The sequence below is a fragment of the Polyergus mexicanus genome, unplaced genomic scaffold (assembly GCF_030449975.1).
Source record: "Polyergus mexicanus isolate NDT 795.1 unplaced genomic scaffold, iyPolMexi1.0 SCAF_26, whole genome shotgun sequence".
Taxonomy (NCBI): domain Eukaryota; kingdom Metazoa; phylum Arthropoda; class Insecta; order Hymenoptera; family Formicidae; genus Polyergus; species Polyergus mexicanus.
Window position 1 is genome coordinate 2,605,910 of NW_027223346.1, and position 17,190 is coordinate 2,623,099.

General features: G+C 43.1%; 3 protein-coding genes across 3 annotated transcripts; all 3 read left to right on the plus strand.

The window, feature by feature from the left end:
- Positions 1–456: 456 nt before the first annotated feature.
- On the plus strand, positions 457–2,189 carry LOC138943454 (uncharacterized). The gene is made up of 2 exons (XM_070314307.1): positions 457–632; positions 1,109–2,189. The coding sequence occupies exons 1-2, from the start codon at positions 457–459 to the stop codon at positions 2,187–2,189; spliced, it is 1,257 nt and encodes a 418-aa protein (XP_070170408.1).
- Positions 2,190–13,798: 11,609 nt separating this feature from the next.
- Positions 13,799–14,782, plus strand: LOC138943455 (uncharacterized). Its single transcript, XM_070314309.1, has one exon. The coding sequence runs from the start codon at positions 13,799–13,801 to the stop codon at positions 14,780–14,782; it is 984 nt and encodes a 327-aa protein (XP_070170410.1).
- Positions 14,783–15,500: 718 nt separating this feature from the next.
- LOC138943456 (uncharacterized protein F54H12.2-like) lies at positions 15,501–16,841 on the plus strand. Its single transcript, XM_070314310.1, has one exon. It carries the CDS (start codon positions 15,501–15,503, stop codon positions 16,839–16,841), a length of 1,341 nt encoding a protein of 446 aa, XP_070170411.1.
- The last annotated feature ends 349 nt before the right edge of the window (positions 16,842–17,190 follow it).

Genomic DNA, 17,190 nt, shown 5'->3' on the forward strand with positions numbered 1-17,190 from the left:
GCTGTCGCGATTCTTTAGGGGGGTGCGCCGCTTCTAGCGCGCGATCCCCTGTCGCGATTCTTTGGGGGGGCGCGCCGCTTCTATCGCGCGATCCGCTGTCGCGATTCTTTGGGGGGGGGGCGCCGTTTCTAGCGCTCGATCCGCGAGCGGGCGGCGGGCGCCCTGATCGAGGGGGCGGGGGATCGTCGGTGGGCGGTCGAGCGGACGGAGGGGCGTCCCTCGTCGCTCTCCTCTTCTTGAGGCGCGCGTTAGCGGCGATACGAGCGCGCTTATCGCGTTTCGGGGCGAGTTTTTTTCCATTTTCCAGCGACATCGCGCGTCCGGTGACGAGACGCGTCCGAGAGCGAGTATCCGGTTCGGTTAATCGTGTGCGCGTCCTCGCTATTTTTCCCCGTTATAAAAGGACGCCGCGATGGTCTCGAGGTATTAGTACGTTCGAGAATATTTCGCGGCGCGATGAAGCGCGCGCCGAGCGCTTTAACGAGATTAGCCGGAAGAGCGGTGAATGTTCGAATCGGAAGTATCGAGAATATATGGAATTTGGAGATACCGAATTGTTTGAAGAAAGAATTACGCGAACGTTATATAGAGGACCGTTTGTATTGTATAGAAGAGATCGGCTTCGCGGAAGAGTTTGTGCGAGAGGCGAGCGAGACGCGATTCGACGAGCCTTTCGCGAATGTCGGAGCCGATGGCTATTTGCTTTATCGCAATTGGAAACAGCGATACGGAATTCCGAAATTTTCGTGGGAGGTGAATCACGTCGTGCATTGTTTCTTTAAGTTCGGTTGCCGATTCGAGAACGGAAATTATTTCGAGGAGAACGAGAGATATTGCGCGTATTGCGCGCGTAGCTCGAGTTTCGCGAAAACCGTATCGACGCACGTGACGAAAACGGTGTATAGCGAGATGGTGCCCGCTTGCGATCTCGTCGACGAGGTTTTCGACGTGTCGAATAATTGGTGCGCCGGCTGCGAGACGAGAGCTTTGTTCTACATCGAGAATTACGACGAGGAAGAGACGTGGTTTATTTGTAAAAAATCTTGGCATTCGTTAGACGACGAGTGACGAATCGAGAAACGATGGAGGCGCGCGATCTTCTCGATAGCGCGCGGGACGTCGCGACGGAGAACGCGTATCGCGCGTGGGCGCAACGATGCGACGAATGTCTCGAGTCTCTGCGGGAGAGATGTCGAGGCGAGCGCCGAGGGAGATCGACCGGAGCGATCAATTCTCTTATCGCTCGAATCATTCGATTAACGGGCGCGAGAGACGATCTGCGTCGACGTTTTGAACGCGTGGGAGGCGGTGTAGAGGGACGCGAGGGATTCTCGTGGTCCGAGATCGAGACGGCTTTCTCTAGACGCGTTTTAACCGGCGCGGTTATTAATTTCGATTATATCGAACCTCGACGATTTCTCGAGGACGCTAGAGATACCGTGCTCGATCGAATACGCGATGTTATGAATGAATATAACGGTGTTAAGGTCAATACCGTGTTTATTGGCGAGTTCGTTTCGGGCGACAAGATCGATGTTAAGACTATTGTCACGAAGAATTATCCGCTTCTACCTCTTTCCGACTTGCGAGAGTGGTACGAGAAGCGAGTGGTCGACGCTACTCTAGCCTCATTGGAAGAATTTCAGGAGCGCGATAGCGGATGGGCGTTATCGCAAATATTCAATTTAACGGTGAACGTGAACAGATACAATCCTATGCGCGCGGGATGTCACGTCAAATTACCGCGAGAGATCATGTTGAAGAAAGCGGTAATAAACGTGCAATCTAATGACAATGCGTATTTCGCATGGGCGGTGGTCGCCGCTCTATATCCAGCTGAAAAAAACGCGGGTCGGGAATCTTCGTACCCGCATTACACGACAGTGCTTAATCTGAAGGGTGTTAAATTTCCTATGAGTTTGAACAAAATTACTAGATTCGAGCGTATTAACGACATATCTATTAATGTGTACACCGTTCGAAATAAAAAGGAGGGAAAAGGCGGTTGTCGCGTTGTTTCTCTGCGTCTCACTGACGATAAAAAGGACAGACACATTAATCTGCTGTATTTTGACGATATGACGCGACGAGATAACGCGACGCATTTCGCGTGGATCAAGAATCTGTCGCGACTCGTCGGCTCGCAACTGAGCGGTAGACGACATAAATCGCATATATGCGATCGGTGAGTACGAATGAAAAAAATCGTCGCGCGATGTTGATAATGCGCGCGATTTAAAAATGTGCGTTATGTCGCAGATGCATGCACTATTTTCGAACGAGCGATAAGTTATCGGCTCACAGCGTGGACTGCGAAAGGATGAACGAGTGCGCTATAGTCCTTCCTACCAAAGACGACAAATGGTTAGAGTTTCGCAACTATAGTAAGTAGTATAGGGGCCACTATAGCGAGACACAACAAACCCCCACTCCTCGGCCACTGGCGCCGACCCCCTGCTGTGCCTGTCTGGGGCCCTCCCCCCTAAGGGTATCTGTGGAAAAAAAGAGTGGAGGGGACTCGTGGACGTCTACGAGGCAATTTTCCCTTTAAATTTTTTATTTTTTTTTATTTTTTTTTATTTTTTATTTTTTTTATATTTTTTTTTTCGGTCGTGTGAACATGCTCGGGCTCGAACCTGGGTCCTCCACGTTTCCAGACAGGGTCCTAGTATGCTGGGCTAACTGAAATCTTATTAGAATAAGGCTTAGATGTAGTATTTGTAGAGAGTAGCCCTCCGACATAGGGGACCCTGCGCTCTGATTGGCTTCCCTATAGTGGCCGGCAGTTTGATTGGATGAGGAGCATTGTTTCTGAGTGAGAGGGAAAAACGCGGCAAAATAACACATGTAAGAATCGGCAAGATGGCGGCCACCGAGAATGGTGACGTCACGAGAATAGAAGGGGCCGTAAAAAGCAAGTCTGTGCAGGTAGCGATTACGATGGTCTTAGAGCTTTATGACGTCGCTTAGACGAGGAGAGAAAGGATAGGAAAATAGTAAATGTTTTTATATAAGCGATTTAAAATAAAAAATTTTTATTAAATATTATACTTATGTTTAAATGTAAATAATAATTTCGCATTGTACAAAATTTCTTATGTGACGGAAAATATACAAATTCGCAGCTATATACATTGATAAAAACGAGAGCCGAGAAAAATTAACGTTCTATTATATACCCGTATGGTAACGAACAATGACTATCAATAAACCTACGTTTTAGTAATACAGGCTCGCATACTTTAGTTTCGTCCCGTGTTACGATCTCATGAAACGCGGTGCGACGAATTGCTCTAAAACGTAGATTTATCGAAGTTCCAGCCAATTCTTTTTCGTTCTCTTCATTTTCTCGTACTCTCTCTTTATTTAGCAATAAATTCCTAATACTATTAAAATTGACTAACCGTGAATTTTCGTAATTTAGGGTTATGCCTTTAACTTTACATGCCTCGTGCGTTCGACCGTCTGGTGCTCGTACAACATATGCATAAAATTTTGGACCACCGGACACGAACGCCTCGATATAGCTACCGCTCCCGTAGCTCTCGAGTTCATCGGTCATATCGCCTAGAAAATTTCCCGTACGCGGTTCATACTCGTTCGGATCACCGCTGCTCACGTAAATACATGAATCCGTATCATAATACAAAACGCGCCGATCTAAGCGCTCTAAATAAGAATATAACGTTAAACGAGCTTGTGCCGTCGTATACGCAGCTATCACGACATTAGTCAGCGGGGAGGAAACAACAGCTTCTTGCCGCAATCGCCATGAAACATATATTACCTCATCGTTTACGGGTAATATGTCGGTTATTTCATGCTCGGCACTTGTCAGCAAGGCTATAAAACGTTGCGGCGTTCTCACGACCTCGGTATTAGGTAAATTGGACCGCTGACCAAATTTGCCCCAAAAAGAATTTAAACACAGTTTCGCGACAGAACGTAAACCGGGATTCCGCGCGACGTTACGTTTATCAAGAACGATACCTTCGGTTTTCTCATACTCCCGCAGATATCTTTCTTTAGCATCGTCGTCGTTTTCCTCGCATTCTCTCGGCCATCCGCTGGCTTCTTGTTTAAGTTGCAAAAATGTATTTATATACTCGGCGAACAATCCACCTTGACGGGACGTATGATCGAATTGACTAACTTTATATTGCCAAATCTCACTTACAGCCGTCACGTGATAGCCCTTTTCGACGGCCTTGCGTAATTCGCAGGACACCCACGTACCCTCGAATTCGCGTTCCTTAGTATCGTTGTGCGTACAGGCCGATTGCGACAATGTTTCACAGCAACTGCGACATAATGCAAAAAGCAATTTTCCCTGCGTGCGATATGGGAGTACAGGATGAAATAAATCACGTGGCGGAAGTACTTTGCACCGTATGAGACCTTCGAACGTATTAAAATTATAATTCGGTGCCCTCCCGATTAATGCGGAACATTCCTCGCCGACATAAATATCAGGATGACCGATCGGGAAAGCACCTGTTTTTAAAACATATGGGTATAAGGAGCATACGTCCACGTAACGTATTTTTTCCATACCTGTAACCTCATAGCGCGTCACAATATTCCCCGTGCGTCCACCGAAAAATGCATCGCGAGGGTCGAGCGGAGGCGTTTCCACCATCGGATGGTTCTCGAGATATTCACGCATTTCGCGACTATCTCGCATATCGCGATCGAAAGAGCACTCCCACTTTTCTGTCACAAAGTATTTCCGTTGCCGAAGTCTCCACGAGATTGCGAGAGTTCGCTCGTAACGTGAGTCAATCGTATCCTTGCAATCCGATGTAGAAAGTGGTCTATCGCGATTCATAGGAAAGCAAGACGGGCATCCGTGCCAAAAACATCCGTGAAATTGTAGCACATGACGTTGAGGCGTCTCTGTATCAGGCGTTTCGTAATATCCATCGACGAGCGTGCCGTCGATTGTACGATATTCGCGCGAGCGCCCTGCGTGGTTTATAGAATGTCCGAGCTCGCGTTCCTTCCATATCAACCACTGCAGAGCTTTACGGGAATGATTAGTTGCTTTTCTGTATCCGCCAGTTGGAATGACGCCTATCGTATTTTGTTGCAAAAAGTTTTTCCGAAAAACAGTCATACACGTCGAAGCAATTGTCGTGCATTCCTCGAACGGACATACATTTCCACGATCAATAAAAATTTTTCTGAACGCCATACACGCTTGTCGAAGAATATCAACGTCGGTACGACAATAGCGAATGATCTCACGTTGGAAATCGAACACGGTGTTTTTTTGTCGCATATCAGCATGCCATACAAGAAAGCGTTCGCGCTCTTCCGATTTCATTGTCTCCGGAGAATAATAATGCGCGTCAGGCAAGGGGCCGACATATGACTGATTTTCGACAGTGTTAAACAAATGCGGAAAAATACCTTTATCCGACGTATCCTGTAATCCGAAAGCCTTCGGTAACTCGGATAAGCGCATCGGCATATAATTAACACTGTCGATGAATTTCGTATGTCCTACCGTTAACACCACGATCTTTGTGCCGTTTAATATTAATTTAGGTTCTAAGTTATTACGATTTTCAACAATATACTTTAAAATAAATTGCGCGTCGAACGCTTTCGCATTATGTGCTATGCAAATGATCTGCTTGAAGTATTTTGTCGTACGCGTTGCAAAATCGACGAATTGTTTCACAGGATCATGACGAAATACGAACTCTCGCACCCCGCACCATCGGCACCTCGCGGACAAATTATTTTCTTTCGCACACGCTTCGCAAATTTGTTGCGCCACGCAAAGAGTGGGAACGTGTTTCTTTACGTTCGACGTACCTTCGAGCGACTCGTCTTGTCGCGTTTCAAAATCATAAAATACGAACGCTACACGCTCTTTTTTGCTCGTACATGCACGATCGTTTGCCACTTTACCGCCAAATTCTGTGCTCTCTTCTGTGCTTCGCATAACTGTCATCGCTGAAGCCATTGCCGATGATGAAGACGACGGCGCGGTAGAGGAACCATTATCACGTCGAAGAGGCTGCATGTAGCACAAATGATTCTCAGGCTTTGGTGAACGGCATAATTTACAGTAAGAAACACCGCATTCGTGTCTCACGCCAAATTTAACGATGCGTCCGCATCCGTCGCAAAATCGCACGACATTGCAGATACTTTCAGACGATTTACCGTCGTACGATTTTACGTTGCGATGACGCTCGAAACACTTCTTACCGAAAAATGCCCGATTACACACGTTGCATTTTATACTTTCGGACTGCTTACACGACGGCACAGTGAAACATCGCGGGCATTTATTTGGACAGCGATGACCCGTTTTATCGTTCCGATAACCTATATTACACGGCTCGCAATAATTCCTACAACCCGCGGCGGCATTTAAATTTATAATAGGGTTATAATGGCGTAAACGCTCATAATACATTATATTTAAGCGTAACGAGGGTTCACGGTCGAGAGAAGCAAGTAGCGCGATACCGTCGTACATCGGTTTCTCACCGCGCCCGAAAGTACTGAAATTATAAATTACAATTGCGATATTATCAGCTGCGAGATATCGTTGAAAGCGCTCGATTTCCGGAATTCCACATCCCTCTTCAGTTATCGTAACACCAGCATTCCTAGTTAATTGTAATGCGAACTCACGCTGAAGCGGGGAATGCATGTGTCTTATATTATTCCATTTTTCATGTAACGCACCCGTACGTAAGTTACCGCGCTCGCAGTAAATTCGCGCTACTACGAGAGCGCGCGGAAAACATAAATTGTCGGAATTATTTATTGTTACTATTGAGCGCTTCACAACGTCTTCGTTTGTTAATTTAACACGTCCGCGACCCGAAGGAACTGTGACATTAAAAACACGAATGTTAAAGTGTTCCGCGATATCGAGCCCCCCAGCACTCTGCGCTACTGAACTCACGAGTTTCCAGATATCATCATACGATATGTCTCTAGCTGGACGAAAGGATAATCCAGCAGGGCCCTGAGATAAATTCGGCGAATGGAAAGTCATTCCCGCATAATCTCCCGGTTCGCATAAATTTAAAGCATACGCGTGAATTTCACGAAACGCATTTTCTAATGTGTGATAAATATTCGAGCCTTCGCGTATCGGTCGTATCGCGAAACTCGCTTCTCTCCCGATTATGCCGAACCTCCTAAATTGCCGCATATTTTCCGTCAATAAATCTACATAATTAAAATTAATATCGCCGACCTCATGACGTTGATGCTCCTCTTCCACCTCCGGCTCTTCTTCACCATCTTCGGTCTCCGACGAAGGATTACAGCGTTCTTCGCCGACGACTTCCTCTTCATTCTTATCCTCATCGGTTACTTCCTCGTTATTGCAGAGTTGCGTTACTCGTTCTTCAGGAGTCGCTTCTTCATTTTGGCCCCCACCACCACCTCTCTGCACTGTCGAAACAAAAGAAAAATTTAATTATAAATAAAATAAAAATTACATCTACGTTATTTTTATTCTTTTCAAAATTTTGTATCTCACCTGGTGATGCCGTGATATCAGCTTCGCTGTCGTTTTCGGAGGACCGTGCTCTTCCTAAAATTTAATATTTTATCAATATAGAATCAATATATAAAGATTAATATTTTTATTTTATTTTTATGCGAAACTTACTCGAAGTTCCTGTTTCGAGCTCTTCTTCAGCCGGACGTTTTCGAAGCTGAGAGGGAGTCTCTCGCCCATCAGTCGCAGACGTGTTTCGATCTACAAATTATGATTTTGAAAATTTTGATTAATCGCTGTCTATCGTATTCGATTACAATACAATTGTACAATATAAATAAAAACATTTTGCTTACCGTTTAAGCGGTTTCCTCGATGGTTTGATAGCAGGAAGGCTATAAGGCCGTCTGCATCCTCCTCCTCGTGGTCAAATGCCTCGCGCATTTCTATTATTTCACCCGCGATATGCAACAACTCGGTATAATTGCCAAAATAGCCTAGTCTATATAGCACAGCGAGTATAGTATTCGAACTAGCACACGCAAATGCCCGAAAAACTGAATAATTTATTTCCGCCGATTCGTCCGATAACACTGATAAATAGCGTTCACTATTTATCGTAGGCGACAAATTCGAGCCTATAATTATGCATTTACCTAATAGCTCTTTAAGTCCAGCCATTTTTGCCACTTGCTCGCGAAATACACGATATCTCTATTTTCCACGGAACGACTCGCGTTACTTCGGATGATGTCGAACTCGAAATTACCTTTTTTACTTCGGCACGGAGAATTTATTTAAACGCATATCCCCACTTTTTCCCAAAAAGGAAAAGTCTGAAAGATTTAAAATTTTTCCTTTCTAGGTAGTTAGATTAGATTAGTTCGAAGAAAACAAAAGAACGCCGACAAAAGAACGTCGACAAAAAGAATCCCTGTTTTCCAAAAAGCCGATAAAGTAGACAAAAAATATTTTATTTTTTATCACGTTACTATCTTATTTATTTACTTTTATTACTTTTGTTATAGCGATCCTAAAGTAAAAGCTTTGTAGCGATAAACGTTTTTAAAAATTTTCGTAGAAAAGACGTGGTTATGTCGATTAGAAAATTATTCCTTTATAAAATTTTTTACAATATAATCTCTTACAATACAATCTATAAAAATTTATTACACAGGTGATAAACATTTATTTACGCTTTATAACATATTGTAAATGTATTTAGAGAAAAAAACTTTAGAGAAAAATTTTTCTCTTGTAACGAATCTAATTTCTAGATGATTCTAGATGTTTTTTCGCGTAATTTTTAGCCAGTTGAACAAGATTGAACATGAAAAATCACGATTTTTCCTGTTATTTAATTGTCTATACAAACTTTTCCCCCCCACTTTTCTTTATATTTCGATATATAAGTAGCGCGAGAAGATGTAAATCCTTCATTCGAGTTTCCCCGTACGAAGTCTTTATTTCGGCTGCGTTACAAGAATTCGGCATTGTTGCGCCTGGTGTTCTCTCAGTTTTATTCAAAAAGTAATAACAATGGCTGCCGCGAAAGAAGTGTCCAGTGATCAAAAAAATCTAACCGATTTTGTTAAATCTACGCACGTTTGTGATATTAGCAAATCGGACAACAAGTTCGACAACGATAGAAGAAACGAACAGCGATACTTATTACTATCGACAACGTATGCCCTTAATTCATCGTGTACTAAGAAGCTACATGTGGGCTTGCAAGCAACAAACGAAGGTTATTTCGCGCCAATTGTTAAATTAACGGGTAATTATGCGGACGGAATTTGTCTCGATGCCGTCACCTGGCAACAATTTCAACTCAACATGGAACAGATAGGACTGTACTTGAGTGAGAATCAAAAAACCAAACCAAGTCCGATTATCATCAACAATATTTCCATCGGCTTCACCACCGCTTACGGGACGCGGGCTGTGATAGTGACTTACAAGGAAAATGTGGAACAATCCGCGAGTAATGGAGAGACGGAGGAGCAAGCGCAGCCACCCTTGAAGAAACGAAAAACGCACAGCGTCGCTATTGTGATGCAGAAAGCAACTTTTCTCGGCATGGAAAATATTACAAGATGTGTGGATGCTCGATTGTCACAGCTAGTTTCCATCACCGACGCCGTCAACACCTGCGCCAATTACTTAATGAACGAGATAGAATTAAAACTCCCAGCGACTTACATAAATCGTGAAATTATAAAACTCATGGTTAGTGATAATTTTCAAGAAATTGAACGCAATGTACAAACGCAAATAAGAGATTTAACCTTTTTAGATGTATATTTCAATGTTGTATTTGAAGAATTACTTTCGCTCGGCTTTAATGAAATTGTACGTATAATTTTAAATCGTAATTGTTAATTTTATAAAAATAAAAAATAAAAAATAAAAAATTATTATCAATAAATATGAAATTTTTCCCTCCTTAAAAATCACAGACTATATTTTTCCTTTGCCCCTCTCTAATATTTCCTTTACTTCTTTACTTTGCGCATAGAACATTCTATCAAAAATAATATCAAATGTTAGTTGAACGCTAAACGAGCAACTTATTTCTAACTTAAGCGTTCACAGAGCACCGTTTATAAGCTCGTAAGCAACGGTGCTCAAAAAACGCTGAAGCGAGCGCGTCCCCGCGAATACGCTTATTAGCATCGTTCCCGCGGATACTTATCAACTAATCGGCCGCGGTGCTTTCCGCTCGTTCACGTACCGGGAAACGCTAGCGCGAGCATGCGGCCGCCGCGGTGGGCCTTCCGGAGCGCGGATAAGCTTATTACTCTCAACATATATCTGCATATTAAACATATTCGATGCACGTATTTTTGTTATTGTTATTAAATATTCCTGATTACTTTTTTATTTATGAGAGCGCGCGTAAACGCCAAATCGTTCATTTCGCAAAATGGATGTACGGTGGAAACATCCTTGGACGTCGATCGTCTGCGGGCCTACGGGATGTGGAAAAACAATTTTCGTGAAAACGTTTCTTCGTCATTTATCCGTCATGTCGGATGTTCGATTCGAGAGAATTTTATTTTATTACGCCGAGTGGCAAGATGCGTATCAACGTTTACAATGCGACGCGAGTGAAAAAGAAGAAGAAGAAGAAGAGAAAAGAACACAAAAAACCGGTTACGATAATAATGCTATGATAAAATCGAAGAAAAATATCATCGAATTTCGCGAGGGGTTAACGCGTCCGGAAGATTATTCCAACGATGCGCTTTCGCCAAAATTAATAATAATCGACGATCTTATGAGGGAATCTTCGTCGTGCGACGCTATCGTAGATCTGTTTACCAAAGGAAGTCATCATAAAAATCTCAGTGTTATACTCATCTCGCAAAATCTCTTTCATCAAGGGCGCGGGCAGCGTGACATATCTCTCAACGCGAATTACATAGTAGTTTTCAAAAATCCACGCGATCGCGCTCAAATACGTCATCTAGCACGCCAGGTATATCCCGATGATCCAAAATTTATGGAAGAAGCCTACTATGACGCTACATCGAGACCTCACGGGTATTTATTGCTCGATTTGAAACAATCGACTCCAGACGAATATCGCTTTCGTACGTGTATCTTTCCCGACGATACGCTGCATTACGCTTACATTCCGCGCAGATCGAACAATAGAAGTGGGGGCGTATAAAGGTTAAAATTCCCGTTCGCAACTTGTCAGTCGTGTAATTACAGCGTAATGGTAAAAAAAGAAGATCCCGATAAAAAGCTGACGTCATCGAATAGTGCAATAAAGCATGCTAGACGGTCTATCGGAGAGAGAAACATATGTCTTTTAAAAACTTTGTGTCATTTGAAAAAAAATCAAAGAACAGCATTCTTACGTGCCGCTGACAATAAACTCATAAAGTGCATTCAAGAGTGCATTTTCAATACGTTAAAAGGTAACGTACCGCTTCGTTGTAGGGATAAAAAGCGATTAGCCAAACATAAAACGGCCCTACGGCGTGTTGCGGCAAAACAAGGTAATTGGAAGACTAAAAGAAAATTGTTAGTACAACGAGGTGGATTTTTACCCTATCTTATCGGACCTATACTAGGGGCTATATTATCTCGGATTATCGGCGAATGAAAAAGAAAAATACAATCCTATACAGCCCATACATTCTAGGAAAGATAATAAAAAAAGGAAAGTGTTATCAGCTGTATTTTGAACAATGGAGAGAGCTAAGAAAATGGTTTTGATATCTACCGAAAATCTTGAGAGAATGCAGCGAATGCAACAGCAACCGGAAATGACATCTATTGCTATGACTGATAACTCGTCGAAGAAAAATACTGGAATATCAAATGCGGAAAATGTAAATAATAATAATAATTCAGTACGAACACCGGGAACAGCTTTATCGCGACTCGATGCGGAGATGTGGCGTATTCTCAACCTCACGACTCCTGTCGACGATGACAAAAGATGGAAATTGTATAAGGAAGTACTCCAACGCTATCTTCACTTTGCTCGGGAAGCTAAAAAACGCTTACGCGAGGATGAGCAGGATAACGACGAGGACATTAATGACGAGCAGAACGAAGACACGAATTTGGATATCGACGATAACGAATTTATGGAAACGTCAGCTTTAATTAGCAGCGACCGCGGTGACGGGAGCGCTAGTAGTAGTAGCAGTAGTTTCGGGAAAAAACGCGCGCAATCGGCTGAAATGATCAAAAAAATACTCGGTAGTGTACCAAAATCTTATCGTGACAAAGCGCGTGCGATATTAAAATACTTGATCGATATTCCGACATCTAAGATTAGCTGGGATAGACGAGGACTCGTAACTATAGACGGCGCCGTCGTAACGGGTTCGAATATCGCGGAACTTATAAACGACGCGATACGCCAGAGAAAAACATTTAAAGCAACCGGAAGAATTCAGTTTGCACGATTACTGCACGACATAGGCACTCCTTCCAATCTCATAGGAAATAATGATTTATTATATACGTTCGTCCGATCTCATCGTATTAAAAACGTGGTTCCGCGCGGAAGTTCCACTCCGAAAACTTCGACCGAGCGTTCAAAGTCGTACAGCCGTAAGGTAGACGAAACGAGCGAAGGAGATACGCTATTTGTATCCGCCGACGAGGACGAAGACGACAAAACATTAACGAGCTACGTAGATTCTCCGACAAAGAAAAGAAAAGGATTGCTCGACTGGAGCAAACTCGAATGATGGAACTCGAAAAATTGTATTACAATCCCTCGCACTATGCCGGCTATTCGGCGACGGCCAATTTATCGCGAGCCGCTAAACCGAATTTCACACGTAACGAGGTCGTCGATTGGCTTAAATCGCAAGACGCATACACGTTACATCGTCCGGTACGTCGAAAATTTCCACGCTTACATTATAACGTGACAAATATCGATGACTTATGGGAGGCCGATTTGATTGATATTCGTAATCTCAAGAGTTATAATGACGGTTATTCATATCTATTAACGGTTATCGATGTGCTTAGTAAATTCGCTTGGGTAGAGCCTTTACGCGACAAAACAGGTGCCTGCGTGGTAAAAGCCTTTCAACGCATATTCTCGAGAAACAAAGAGCGCCTACCCGTATACCTGCAGACCGACAAAGGTAAAGAATTTATTGCTCAGCAAGTACAAAATTTCTTAAAAGAAAAAGGTATTCGATTTCGTGTAGCACGTAATCCTGATATTAAAGCAGCTATAGTGGAACGCTTTAATAGAACGCTCAAGGAACGGATGTGGCGATATTTTACGCACAAAAATACGCGACGCTACATCGATGTTTTGCAGGATATTGTTCGCGCTTACAATCATACTCGGCATTCCACCATCAAAATGCAACCTGCAGTCGTTACGAGGGAAAATGCTCGAAGCGCGCGTGAAAATATGAATCGTCGCTGGAACGACAACGACGATGGGGCGAAGAAAAAGAATCGCGGACAAAAGGCTAAATATAACGTGGGCGATTTCGTACGTGTCAGTAGAGCAAAAGAAGCCTTTGAGAAAGGATACGAGGCAAAGTGGAGCGAAGAAATATTTCGAATTCACCGTGTTCTCGAATGGAGAAAACCGCACGTATACGAATTAAGCGATTTAGCGGACGAAGTTATAGACGGAATTTTTTACGAACAAGAATTAGCATCTGTTGTTAAAAACTTGCGAGAAGAAGAATTTATCGTCGAACGTGTGATAAAAAGTAGGGGGCGTGGTAACAATAAACAATTATTAGTTAGTTGGCAAGGATATCCTTCAAAATTCGATTCTTGGATACCCGCTTCGAGTTTAAAATCTTTGAATCAAAAATGAGGGAGGAAGGATTTTATATGATTCTCCCTAGTAATAGCAGTATGCGTTTTTTTCCGGAGAATAAAACCACATGTTTCACCACCAAATTGCCTCAACGTATAGACTTGCAAGGACGTTGGGAAGTAGCGCTCACGGAGATTCAATTTCCGACTAGCTTTCTTCATATACGCCCTGGAGAAGGAATCATAAGATTTATAAATATTCAAGAATTCACGATAGGCCCCGAAAAAAAGAAAATCATCGCTAAGAAATCTGAAATACCTTCGGGTATTTACTCAAGTTTGCACGATATTATAGAAGCTGTGAATTACTCTGCAAAATCCGTGGGTTCGCATATCCTTTGGCAATTTGGAGCTATTATCGGCCGCAAAGTTATTATGAAACTTTCCTGCGACATTATGAAATGTGATATGATTCATTATGTAAATTTTTCCGAAAAACTTTGCCGAATACTCGGCTTCGATACGCGCAATAAGCTCAATGTTAATGCTGTGGAACGTTTACCGTTATGGCTTTTTAGCGAAACCGTCTTCGATATACAGAATGGCGATGAGAAACATGATAAAATTGAAAATAATACCGGTACATCGGGCGTTTTACCCGCCTGGATTTATGACGATGTTGAAATTTATACATCACCATTTTACGTATTTCCACGTGAACGAGTAATAATAGCCGGCGAACCAGCTAGTTTGTTGCGAGGTATTCCCGACAAGCTCTTTGTCTATTGCGATATTTGCGAGCCCTATATTACCGGCGATGTGCAATCTCCTCTTTTGCGAATAGTCGCACTCGATGTTGGAAATGATTACGCGTTCGCGTCTACTCAAATAAAGCATTTCTCACACACTCAATACATTGCTCTGCGTCAAACGTCTTTTCGCACAATCGAGATAGATATAAGAGATCAACTAGGACAGAGTATACCATTCGAATTTGGAACGCTGACAGTGACATTGCACTTTAGACGTATCGAGTAGATAACATAATAATAATAATAATTAGAAAGCGCAATAAAAAATTAAACGTTAATGGATTATTATTCGACGTATTACGACGGGTTACAAAACGGCGGCAGTCGTGGCGGTGGAATTCCGCGAGTTTTCGTCGGATCGCCCTATCAACGAGGGCACGGTATTGGCAGTTTTCTCGGAGGACTGTTCAGGCGTGTATTACCTTATTTAACCAGAGGGGTACGGGCTGTGGGGAAAGAAGCTTTACGGGCCGGTGTTAATATAATCGAAGATGTTGAAAACAATATGCCGTTTAAAGTAGCGGCTAAGCACCGATTTGAAGAATCGCGCGACAATCTTAAGAGAAAAGCTAAAGAAAAAATAAGTAGTCTGATGAAGGGCTCAGGTTATAAGTCGGATGCAAAAATGCATGTAGCTCAGTTTCCTTTCGGCAGGCTCGACAGGCGCATCGCTAAATCCGCGACATTACGTAGACGACACCAGGCGCGTAGGAAAAGTTCGTCAAAGCGCCAGACACGAGGGAAAAAAAGAGCAAATACAAAAACATCGAAAAATAAGAGAAGAAAAAAGCGCGCAACAGTGAAAAGACTTAAAACATCCACGAAACGGCGTAAAACTGCTAGAAAGCGCACCGTATCTGACATATTTTCTTAAACGGCGTATATTCTAAACGCAACTAACAGTGAGAATTACAGCGACGACAAAAAATTTGCGGTAAATAAGCATGTCCTTTCTTCACACGCATTCGAGTGAGTGTTTAAAGAGTGAACTCGATCTCTTTTCTTTACCTCCCACGCAAACAAGTATCGAGAGTTCGCAATGGATTCATTACAAACCCGTGACTTCGCTCTCGGACGATTCTCCGATAGAATTCGTCATTCCGGGTCACGGAGAAGAATATTTAGATCTCACGCACACCATGTTAAGTCTCCGCGTACGCGTAGAAACACCGGGCGATTCCACGGGACATACTGCGGGCGCAACCGCCGCGGCCACTATAGGCCCCGTAAATCATTTACTTCATTCCATGTTCAATCAGATCGACGTGTATTTCAACCAAAAGCTCGTGTCGCCTCCAAACAACGCTTACGCGTACCGCGCGTACATCGAGGCGTTATTAAATTATTCTTCACCCGCAAAAACCTCCCATCTAACCTCCTGTCTATGGGACGCGGATACACCCGGACAAATGGACGAACTGATGGAATCAAAATCGCCAAATTCCGCTCTCGTGAGACGCGCGCGTTACATTCGCGGTGGGCGCGCGCTAGATCTTGTAGGACATCTCCATTGCGACGTTTTCAATCAAGACAAATTTTTAATTAACGGTGTAGAAGTACGCTTGAGGCTCGTTCGTTCGAAAGATTCGTTCTGTCTTATGGACAGTAACGGTTCATCGGCGAAAGTTCATATACTGGATGCGAGCTTACTCGTGAGAAGGGCGAAAATAAGCGCAGGATTATTACTCGCGCACGCTAGAATGTTGAGTAAAGTTACGGCTAAATATCCGCTCACGAGAGTCGAAGTTAAAACGTTTACGATTCACAGTGGTGTTGTGGGTGAATCATTAGATAATGTAATACTGGGTCAACTTCCGAAAAAGATAATAGTCGGCTTTGTTAATAATAAAGCGTTTAATGGGGATAGAAAATTAAATCCGTTTAATTTCAAAAATTACGGAATAAATTTCTTCTCGCTATACGTCGACGGTATGCAAATTCCTAGTAGACCGTTACAACCGGTTTTCTCACCGGAGGAACCGCTTTACGTCGAAGCTTATCAAACTCTCTTCACGGGAACGGGCATCCATTTTTTGAACGAAGGAAATTCTATAAGTAGAGATGATTATTCCAAGGGATATACGTTATTCGCTTTTGATCTCACGCCCGATCTGTCTGCTAATTACGCAGGGCATTGGAATCTCGTAAGACATGGTAGTTTGCGATTAGAAGTGCGATTCGAGAAAGCTCTCACTGAGACCGTTAATTGTATTATTTACGCCGAATTCGATAATGTAATAGAAATCGACTCGTCTCGTCAAGTCATCGTCGATTTTGCCGGATAGATATTCATCACGCTCAAGTATTTGACTGTTGCAACGTAATACTCGGAAAATTTCCCTCCTTTTTCTCCCCTCCACATTCGATCAAAATGCCAGCAGCATAAAATATCAAAAAATATACAATATAACAGAAAAGAATTCAGTTTCATTCGAGACACGAACGTCGACGCTTCGCGAGCAGTTTAAACTATTATAACCGTGCTGTCGAGTGCGCTCCAGTCTTCACAAAATGGATATAGTCATCGACATACAAGGTTTCCGCGATGCCAATGCGAAGTTTATCCCCAAGGAAGTTGCTATTATCGCGCTTGATGCTCCATTCGTCGGACATTGGATTATGATGGCGCCGCAT